General features: G+C 42.5%; 3 protein-coding genes across 3 annotated transcripts; 2 read left to right on the forward strand and 1 right to left on the reverse strand.

Moving 5' to 3' along the window:
• The first annotated feature begins 1,163 nt into the window (after nt 1-1,163).
• Nucleotides 1,164-2,809, forward strand: srprb (SRP receptor subunit beta). Its single transcript, XM_010767753.1, has 3 exons — nt 1,164-1,347; nt 1,486-1,540; nt 2,000-2,809. The coding sequence occupies exons 1-3, from the start codon at nt 1,179-1,181 to the stop codon at nt 2,208-2,210; spliced, it is 435 nt and encodes a 144-aa protein (XP_010766055.1). The 5' UTR covers nt 1,164-1,178; the 3' UTR covers nt 2,211-2,809.
• Nucleotides 2,694-6,767, reverse strand: wdr53 (WD repeat domain 53). The gene is made up of 3 exons (XM_010767752.1): nt 6,706-6,767; nt 4,951-5,446; nt 2,694-4,598 (listed from the first exon to the last, which is right to left on the reverse strand). Exons 2-3 carry the CDS (start codon nt 5,437-5,439, stop codon nt 3,933-3,935), a joined length of 1,155 nt encoding a protein of 384 aa, XP_010766054.1. The 5' UTR covers nt 5,440-5,446; nt 6,706-6,767; the 3' UTR covers nt 2,694-3,932.
• Nucleotides 6,768-7,863: 1,096 nt separating this feature from the next.
• neu4 (sialidase 4) lies at nt 7,864-10,294 on the forward strand. The gene is made up of 3 exons (XM_010767754.1): nt 7,864-8,064; nt 8,373-8,628; nt 9,312-10,294. Exons 1-3 carry the CDS (start codon nt 7,864-7,866, stop codon nt 10,292-10,294), a joined length of 1,440 nt encoding a protein of 479 aa, XP_010766056.1.
• The last annotated feature ends 437 nt before the right edge of the window (nt 10,295-10,731 follow it).

The following is a 10,731-nucleotide window of genomic DNA, read 5'->3' on the forward strand; positions in this document are numbered from 1 at the left end:
ATCCGACTGTTTCTCTCCTCTTGTCTCGTCTCTGTGTGTGTGTGTTTGAATCTATCGTGCTGACTGCACTGATTTGATTGGCTGAGTAGCGTCACCTCCTTAAAACATTAAACAATAACTTTTTAAAACCTTTTTTATGTTTTAAACATATTGTATAAAACTCCCCCACTACTTGGACTATTCCTTGCACCCCTCTAGAATAAGCCCGAATGGTCTCAACCATATTGCATCAGTAACGTGCACTTGTTATTATAACAAGATCGCAAGGACGCTGGTAGCGATCGGAAAATTGAGTGTTGTTCAGTTTGTGTGTTGTGGAACATGCATGTCCGTGCATGAAAATATACCACACACCCAATTACAATTGCATGTTCAATTCACTACCCTGGAAGTTAATACAGTTGTTAAAGTTGGAACAGCCTGTGGACAGCCGTTCTTCCTTGCATGTCAGTCGCTGACACCTTCTTACAGAGGACAGGCACATCTAGCTGCAGCACGACCCGTATATTTCCGCACGCCGTGTTCTCAGACATATTTTTTTTAACATTTTCAACATGGTGGATAAATACTTATATGCTCCCGGCAACACACTGAACGTCAACTTTGCCTCCTTATTACACTCACCCCTACTTTAGTGGGAACAATGAGTCTGCGTCTTTGATGCACACAGGAATAAACGCAGATCATACTCTGGCTGCAGCCTTTACCGGTACTTGCTTTTGATCAAAGTCAATGCGGAAAACCCTTCACAAACACAGGTAGGTGGAGGTGAAGGGAATGAGCACTTTTACAGCCTTTTTGGCGAGGTGGGGGAACTCGGTCTCCACAGACAGCCACAAGTGGGCAAGTGTCACTTTACTCGTCTTTTTCTCGTTCTTTTGTGTCTCACGCTGCGCCTCCCCTGAAGCTCTCTGGCGCCCCCCAGGGGAGGCGCGCCTCACACTTTGAAAACCGCTCTTCTAGTCCAAAGGTCATATTTACCTTTCCGTTGAAAAACTCTTCCAAATAATCAAAAGTAGCGTTAAATCTGACCTACAGAGAACATTGGCGTTGTCTTAATTATGTTGATCAAACCCAACCCAAGCAATGACAACTTTTGGATTAGTTGTGCTTATATATATATGGCTGCTAACAACACACTGGATAATATTAACAAAGTATTTGACCAACTTTCTCTGATGACATATTTTCATTATCACTCTCTCTTCAGAGCCATTGTGTTTGTAGTGGACAGCGCTATCTTCCAAAAAGAAGTGAGAGACGTGGCAGAGTTCCTGTACATCTTGTTAACGGACAATGTGATCTCCAGGAACGCTCCAGCTCTCGTGGTGGCATGCAACAAACAAGGTTCAACCACACAATTGCTGTAAAAAATACCCAATTATCTACACTTTACAATCCTTTTGTTCTGCATTTTGAGCCTACACTATGAAGTTTATTATTTACTGTTTGGCAGCAGAATTTACTGGTCTCCTTATTTTACAGATATCACCATGGCAAAATCAGCTAAACTGATCCAGCAGCAGCTGGAAAAGGAAATGTAAGTAGCTCATGTATTTGGCCATTTACTGTGTCTGATTCCAGGGTTCCTAATCAATGTGGAAACGTTTGGATTTTAACTTATTTAACTGAAAAAAGGATTAAGGGACATTAATCACAGTTGACTATTGACCATATCCTGCAGGCTATTCTAAAATCTAAAATTCAGAATTAAAAAAAATGTAATTAAACATTTGTTTGTGTGTATAGCAACGCTCTGATTCACATTTCATCTATTTTTTGTAACTTTCAGTCATATTAACACCTCAAATCACAAATGTAATGTGCTTCATATATGCTCTACGTGTCTGACACTTGCCATTGGCAGCAATTTGGATTCAGAGTCTTGTTTAAGGACAGTTCAGCTGAAATTGTGACCACCAACCCTGCGATTAATACTTCACCAGCCAGAGTATTTGGTTTGATGTACAACAATCACCCTGTCTCTTGTTTCTCGTAGGAACACCTTGCGGGTGACGCACTCTGCAGCTCTGAGCTCTCAGGACGGCTCTGTGGGCGGCAGTGTGTATCTGGGGAAAAAAGGCAAGGACTTTGAGTTTGGCCAGCTGCCCCTGAAGGTTGAGTTCCTGGAGTGCAGCGCCCGCGGCAACAAGGGCGAGGAGGGGGATGCAGACATTGAGAGTCTGGAGAAGAGCTTGGCTAAACTGTAAAGTCAACAACTTCAACAACCTCAGATGACCATCCACCATCACTTCAGAAATCAAAGGAGCTGCGATATCCAGGTGGAGGATTTATTTGACAGAAATGTCGAATCAGCCCCATCTGGCTGGCTGTCGATGTAAAACTTAAAAGGTGGAACAACCTTTGAAGCATATTCAATCAAAAAACACCAAAAAGACTGAAAGTCATGCAAAGGAAATGATGTAGCAGTTATCAGGCCCTCTGCAGCGATGAGACATGATTGTGTGCTTATTCAGTGTAGAGCTTACTGTGATCCTCCTTCAAGTGCTTCATTTGGCTTGCTAGAAAAAATAGTGAATAGTTGAAAGCATTTAAGTGTTGTGTATTTGCTTTTGCTGCAATTTGAGGTACATTTACCACAAGCTGTCACAGGTTTTCACCATTTTTGTTTTAAACTTTGGATTTATAAACTGCCTTGTGATAACCGATGGGCATGAATTGGATTTATTCACTTGAGTTTTGTGCCTTCTTCAGGTAATCTTATAGAAAAGTGTTTTGCTGGTTAGCAAAGAAAATGACAGGTTACTTGTGTGAAAGTGTTGTGTGAATACAGTGCATTTGCAAGAAATGTTTGAATTTGTTTTTTGTGGTGTCTGGCTTGTTAAAAAAAACTAGTAGTTTGAAGTTGTTGTTTGATGAAATTTGAAATAGACAGATTAAGCACTTTTTCTTAAATAGTAGAAGGAGACAGTCTGTCTGGTGTTAAGGAGGTCTGTGTGATAATAAGCAGCAATCATGATATTATCAACACAAAGAACAACATCTTAATTGTACATTACATTATTAAAAACGGGGTTTAGCTGGGTGTCAGATCACAGGGTGCTGCTTTAGATTACTTTTGAAAACAGCTCCAGGTCCCAGTGAACAAGGTCACCACAAACCCCAAGAAAATATATACTGGGATTTTTTTTAATCCGTCTGGCACCTGGTTTGGATTGAGATGTTTTTACTCTACAAAAGCACCACAGACTGGTAAATATGCTACGTTCCTATTTTCTATGGTGTGGTCGTTTTACAGCTCACAAAAGGCATGTATTGCAAGATGTATTTCCAAGGATGACGGGTTTTTTTATAGGACCACACACACATGCAAAACAACAAACAAGCCAAATTCAATCAGTAAATATGGCATCAACTGAAACACAACAGTCTGTTGAATATTATGTAGAAACTCAAAGGAAACGGATTTGTTTGTTCCAGTGCTTTTTGGAACACCAGTGTTTGTTTTCTGCAAGATCCCACTTTTACAGTGACTATTTAAAATCCCGTCCAAATAGTGATGCAACAGGTTCATACATCATCAAACAGGAGTGTATACTCTGAGGTGTGTTAAGGCCAAATGCAAAGCAGCTTCTGCTCTGTACGATAACATACAAAGACTATCACCAAGAATAGGAAATAGAGGAAAAACTAATTGTTGCCGTTTGTGGGCACCCGAAGCTCTATAATACAATGCGACTAATGTTAGGGAGGGACGACACAACAGGTACACATGCCAGTGTGTACAGGCTGATGGTGGAATTAAATGTTTAAGTATATTTAGAGGTAAGCCTATTGGCTGTTAGGGCCAAATATTCTCAAAACGCAATGCAAAATCTGCTCCACATTTGTTCTGAGCACACCTTAAAGAGCTTCAAAGCTACAAACTTAAAACAAGGCAAGACAAGATATGAGCATGTTTTTAAGTTCATCTAAAGTGGAGACAGAGGGTAGACTGTCAGGCTGGTGCTCTGATCTGCCACCACCACACTGGGCTCTCCTTTCAGCACAACAGGGCACAGCCAGTTCACTTTGTCCCCGTGACTGATGCGAAGTTTGGGGCCAGACTTCTCCTCCGTCACCTCTTCTGCACATGCTGCCTCTTCCTCTTCTTCTTCTTTCTCTGCTTCAACCTTTGGTGGGGATTTGGCTTTATTCTGGGATTGTTCTTTCCTCTTTGCTTTGCTCTTACTCTTCCTGCGTGGGGCAGCGGTGACTCCAGCCTTTGCCTCTGGAGTCACCACTGGGTGCTTACTGAGGTCCCACAGGGCGACCAGGCCGTCATTTCCCCCGGTGAGGAGCCAGTGAGGGTGGGAAAGGAAACTAACAAAGTGGGCTTGTGAGGCCCCCTGACTGTGAGCCTTGACTGCTCCCTGCTGTTCCAGTTTGGAGCCGCTGCCGATCCGAATCACATGCACCCGCCCGTCCTCTGCCGCACAACCCAGAATGTTCCCACAACTCGCCACAGAGACACAGTGGACCAGAGGCGGGTTAAAAAGCTGCCCAGGACGCTGCTGATCGTCCCCTTCTTCCTCTGCCACATCCTGGAGGTTCACGGTCCAAAGAGGGCGCGTCTTTTGCAGACCCCACAGCATCACCTTAAGGCACAAGAAAGGTAAAACTGATCCGGAGTTGCAACTATTTTATTATTCAATGAATAGAAAATTAACTGCCAACTATTCTTAAAATCAAACATAAAAGTACTTTTCCATGTAAAAATTAAGCTTATTAAATCTGGAAATTCCCTGCTGTTTCTTTGAGTTAATATATTTGGGTTTAGGGCTGACTAAAAATAATTAAAGACCTAATTTTGGACTTTAAGAAACTGGGAAGGGCATTTCTCAGTTTGTCTGACATTTTATAGACCATTAATGGAGAAAATAATGGTAGTAAAAGCCCTAGTTGTAAAATGTAGTACATGACACAATTACAAATGGTCCTCTCTCTTACCTGCATGTCGAGTCCAGCAGAAATTAGGTTGTTGGGCCGGTGTGGCCGAAAAGCAACAGAGGAGCAAATGTTAGTGTGTCTACGAAGAGTCCTGCACACTTTTCCTCCAGGAAGCTCCAGTACCCGGACCGCCCCGGAGTCATCAGCCACTGCCAGGGCTGACCCGGTCTCATTGAGGGACAAAGCATTGATCTCCTCCTCCCCTGCACCCTGAAACTCCTCAACAGGGCCCTTCAGGTTTCGGGGATCCAGTAAACTCACTGCGTCTCCATGTGACACGTACAGCTGTCCGGGAGCTGCATGAGAAAACACAACACTGGTGCTGTCCTCTCCACCAGGGAGAGTGAGACGGCCTATGATGGTTCCCTCTTGGCTCCACAATGTGACCTCTCCACCCTCTGAGCCTGAGGCGAGGAGACCCTCGGGGCCTGAAGACGCCCCGACACACAGGATGGATGTGGAGTGGCCCTCAGACCACTGCCCGGCCATGCTGACCCTGCAGAAAGTGAGGAGAAATAATATACATTTGTGGTGTTGCTCTGACATACCTGTTGTATGGCAAAACCTCAAAGCAGCAGTAAAGATGATCTAAATAATGATGACTCACCAGCAACTTTGATAGTCAATTAATAGCTCTTTGTTTTTCAGGCAATGGTGAGAAACGTTTATCTTATTTACAAATATCAGATCTTTTCAAATATCAGATCTTTTCAATTGCCTCCATAGAAGCAGAACTATATAACTATACTGGACACATCTCTTTTATAAAGTTTGTTGGTACAATACTGAATGTACTCTATTAAGGACAGAGTTACACATGAAAACGAAGGCCCAAGTGTATAACTGTATATTGCAGGATGTATGATTACCTAGAAGAGCATCATGACACACTGTTATGGGCATATGATAAGCTATGTGACAACGATTAACATGATGATTCAGCCTCTAGGTAGATAGACATATTTCGAGCATGATCATTTCTGACGTGGGCCTTAGTTAATCTGAAGAAATCAATACTGCTTTGACTGAAAAACACCCTCTCTTGTATAAGCAAGTGAAGGACACTGTTCGGGAAAAATAATTGTACCGTATGCTCTGTATGTGATGACTACTTCCATTCTTGCAAGGATAATAAATACCCTAAATAATCAAATATGTATCCTGTTTTGAAACTCAAGCCGGTGACGAGTGAGAGTTTTACAACATAACTAGAGTTGTTTTCTATTTAATTTAAAAAGGGAACAATTCTGCCTTTGGTTGCTAAGTTAAATTTATTTTTCAATAGCTTCAATGTCATGGGACCCATTGAATCTAAATCCACACCAGATATCATGACTACAGTGGGCAAATAAGACGCAACAATTAGGCTTCTTCTATTTTATTTGAATATTATAATGCTGAGTAATATGACCGGATTTCATGTCTGTCAAATGTCTAACCTAAAACTAAACTAGCTACTATGTGTCTATAATGTTTCATAAGACTTATGTCTCATAAGAGGGAGAAACATCATCAAAGACAGACTGATGTTTGAAAGCAATAGAAGTGCGAAATAGCCGCAAACACAAAAAGGAAATGTCAAACCAGAAGAAAATTAACAGCTATGCTAATGTGTTAGCCTTAAAGCTAACTCCCCGATCAGCTGGCGGTTTGGCTGAAGTGACATTGTTATTCCGCTGATTGAAGATAATTTGTGAAACAATAACGCTGTTAAAATGCATTGATAAGGTCAAGACAAAAATAAAATTATACTACCTTAGGAAACTGCTGTCAAAACTTCAGCAGACTACCATGTGGGGTCCGGTCGCTCATTGATGACATCACATAGTTGTATACAGTTCTATGTTGTTGTAAATGCTGATTACCTAAAACATGTTTTCACCAGGAATCGCTGACACCACAAAATCTAATTAACTTTATGTAAAAAATCTATTTAACAACATGTATGTATTACTTTTATTCCTTGTAGTTTTATTATTTGAGCTATTTTAGTGTTTCACCCTTTACTCACATCAGTGTACAGTCTATGGTGGATGTTGATGCTAGTGCAAAACTGAGCAAAGGCTGACTGAAAGGAATATTCAGGGAAAGTTATCTCAATTACATTTCTATAAAAAAAATAACTTGCAATTATATGTGTACACTACATTGTCTCAGTTGTGAAATATAAACCAACAGTAAAGCAGAACTTGCTACACATGCTGCAGAAAATGAAAATCACACAGGACTCAGAGGAGGCAGAACATCAGATCATTGTTCAGCAGACCTTCATTTCCACAATGGCTGTTACCTGCTGAATCATCTAAAGCTGTAGATGTGATGAGTGTGGTCCATTTCTAGGTCAGCGAACAGTGTGCCATACTGAATAGGGAACAGAGAGGAGAGGCCATGGTTCACACACGCACACACACACACACACACACACACACACACACACACACACACACACACACACACACACACACACACACACACACACACACACACACACATTCAATGCTGACACAACCTGTATATTGTCACAGAGGACCAGCGGTTCTCACAGAGCGTTTTGAATGTAAGTATGGAGATATTTACCTTTTTCTGGTAATGACCTGCACATTAGATGCTATCTTCTCTTTTTGTGTAATTTCTACCTCAACTACGTAGGACGGTTTCACTAAAGATGATATTGTTTTGAATGTGTAATTTATTTTCCTGTCGTCCAATTAAAGATAGTATTTCTATTTAGCACTCCTATTCACCTATGGCTCTCCCTGTTTACAGTTAGAATTGTATAGAAAACAATAAAGGTAATATTCACTTTCTTTTTTACATGATAGACATATTTTTCTTTCTTAATTTTTGTATCTTTGTTAAGCTCCTTCTCAGAGGATTTGGAGTTCTCTTTACATTTCCTGAGCACTGGAGAGCATGAGGTCGCCCTATTTTCCAGCGAGGTCGGTGCTTTTCCACAAGGAGCCCAACGGAGTGACGTACAGAGTGCCAGCGCTGCTCTACTTGTCTCGCTCCAGGACCTTCATGGCCTTCTGTGAGGAGAGACTCAGCCCGTCCGACTCTCAGGCTCACCTGCTGGTCCTCAGGAAAGGCACTTTCTACAGGAACTATGTGGAGGTAGATACTGTAGAGCCCTTCAGATTTGAGAGCTTTACTATATCCTATGGTTATAGTGAAGCAATTCTCTACTTGAGTAACAGTATTATGTGGTTTCTTCAAAATGTTCACCACAGAATTCCATTTCCTGTCTTAAATTTCCTAAGTACATAAATACACAAAGAGGTAAATTACAACACCTTTTTTTATGTAGAAGACACCTTGAAACTACCTTGTTTCTCAGGCATTTTACCAGGTAAAATGTAATATTTTTATATTTGTATACTCTTCCTATCTAATATTATAACCTCCCTCCTTTCTTGCTGCAGTGGGATGACTTTCGTGTCCTGGGCACTGCTTTCCTGCCAGGCCATCGCTCCATGAACCCGTGCCCGGTGTACGATGAGTTCACAGGAACTCTCTTCTTGTTCTTCATCGCTGTCCTGGGCCACACCTCGGAGTCTTATCAGCTGGTGTCGGGGAGGAATGTTACTCGTCTCTGTTACGTCTGCAGCACCGACCAAGGAGACACCTGGAGTCCTGTCACCGACCTCACCAAGAGTGTCATAGGAGATACTATCAAAGGTTAGGGCTTCATTACTGTTTTATCTTTTTTATTTGTTTTATGTCCTATATATATTCATGTTATACTGTTGGAGGGGCCTGTGAATTAAGATTGCCATATCTACTCTGTAGCTAATGTGCATATGATAATAAAGCCTTGAAATGAAGGAAAGATCCACCCTTTAACAGACTTAACATATTATTTTCTGATTATTTAAAACTCAGAAAGCTGTCTTTTTCTATGCAAAATGATTTTAAACATTGATCTCAGAAGAGTTTTCTGATTCTTCTGCATTCTCCTGTATCTGTGGTGATGAGAAGATGTATAAAGTCTATGCGGTTCCAGATTGTTTGACAAATTGTCAGCATAATTTGGGGCTGAAAACTAAAAATATGAAAAAGAAACAAAGCGTATGGGTACTCAGTGAAAAGTCAGCTTACCAGATGAGTGTAGGCGAGCATCTCAGGGTTATCAATTAAACTGCTCAGAAAGTGGGGGATGTGCAACGGTGTGCAAACTGAACTTGTTAAAAGATCGTTTTAAACTTTTTCAAGTCTTTCTAAAAGAAAAAAACTCTCGCTCATTATGTACTCTGAGTTTCATTTTTAGACAAACTTGACCAAATGGGAACACAAAGTGTCAGTGTCAGGCATCAGCCCCCTCATGCATCCCCTGCTTCTCACTTCCTGCTCCCTCCCTGCAGAATGGGCCACTTTTGCTCTCGGCCCGGGCCACGGCATCCAGCTGAAATCGGGCCGTCTGCTGATACCTGCCTACGCTTACCACATTGAGTGCAAAGAGTGCTTCGGACAGCTGTGTCAGACCACTCCCCGCGCCTTCTGCTTCCACAGTGACACCCACGGGCGGACCTGGAATTTCGGGGAGGCGGTGCCAGTGCCCGAGAGCGTGGAGTGTCAGATGGTGTCTGTGGATGAGGAGGACGGGACTAACGTGCTGTACTGTAACGCCCGCAGCCCTCTGGGATACCGGGTGCAGGCCCTCAGTCTGGACGATGGAGCCGTGTTTCAGGAGGGGCAGCTGGTGCAGCGGCTGGTGGAGCCTCGAAACGGTTGTCATGGAAGCATTGTGGGATTTCCTGCTCCGTTACATTTATGTACTTCTCTTGACAGTAATTTGCATCAACCTACAAGTCCCTCCAGACACTGGACTTCCTCAAACGTTTCCACCTCTGTTCCCAACCCTAGCCCCAGTCCTCCAGATTTCCTCACCCCCACCTGGGTAGTATACTCCCACCCGACATGGACCTCCGCACGCAGGGATCTAGGCATCTTCCTCAGCCTGTTCCCCCGTGATCCAGACAGTTGGCGGGGCCCCTGGGTGATCTACGAGGGCCCCAGTGCTTACTCCGACCTGGCTTATCTTGAGTTGTCCCCCTCACCCGGGGCCCTGCCTGTTGTGGCCTTCGCCTGCCTGTTTGAGTGCGGCACAAAAACAGCCTACGATGACATCTGCTTCAGCATCTTCACCCTCTACGAGCTTATCGATAATCTGCCCCGGGAGGCGCAGCTGGGAAATATCGGTCATGAATGTAGAAGAAGGCAGAATGAAGTTCCAGAGACAGATTGTACAAGTGGACATGGCGCTCAAAGTCCTGCAGTTTTCCATGAGGAGCCTGGAGTAAAGAAGAGAAGGAAGAAGTTGACTGAGAGGTGCTCTGTGTCTTGAATGTAGTTTTTGACCTTGTAACATAGAGTTTAAGTGTCTTCCAATGATGTTTTTTATATACACACTCTTTGAAATGTGCCAATTCCCTCAAATTCAAGAACCCAACTAAGCATAGTTGGAGACACGCTTTATTGTTATATCTAAAACGAGATTTCTATAATACAATGTCTATTTATGTCTACAGTACCTAGAATTTCAAGACATTAAATGACAACTGTTCTGCTACAAAGTCTACTTTTATTATTATTCTTTATTATTCTTTGAGCTATTTTATTGAATTGCAGTAGATCATAGAGGTTTACCCTATTATGTGGTTACTGTTGGGGAAATATTTTCCAAGGCCCATAACTTTGACCCAGTTGATCAGTTCTGTCCTGACTGAGCACACGCACCTGTAACCTTGGCTGCTGTGCTCTCAGTGTTTTGTCTCCCTGTTC

This window comes from Notothenia coriiceps, unplaced genomic scaffold, assembly GCF_000735185.1.
Source record: "Notothenia coriiceps isolate Sejong01 unplaced genomic scaffold, NC01 NC01_scaffold00004701, whole genome shotgun sequence".
Classification (NCBI taxonomy): domain Eukaryota; kingdom Metazoa; phylum Chordata; class Actinopteri; order Perciformes; family Nototheniidae; genus Notothenia; species Notothenia coriiceps.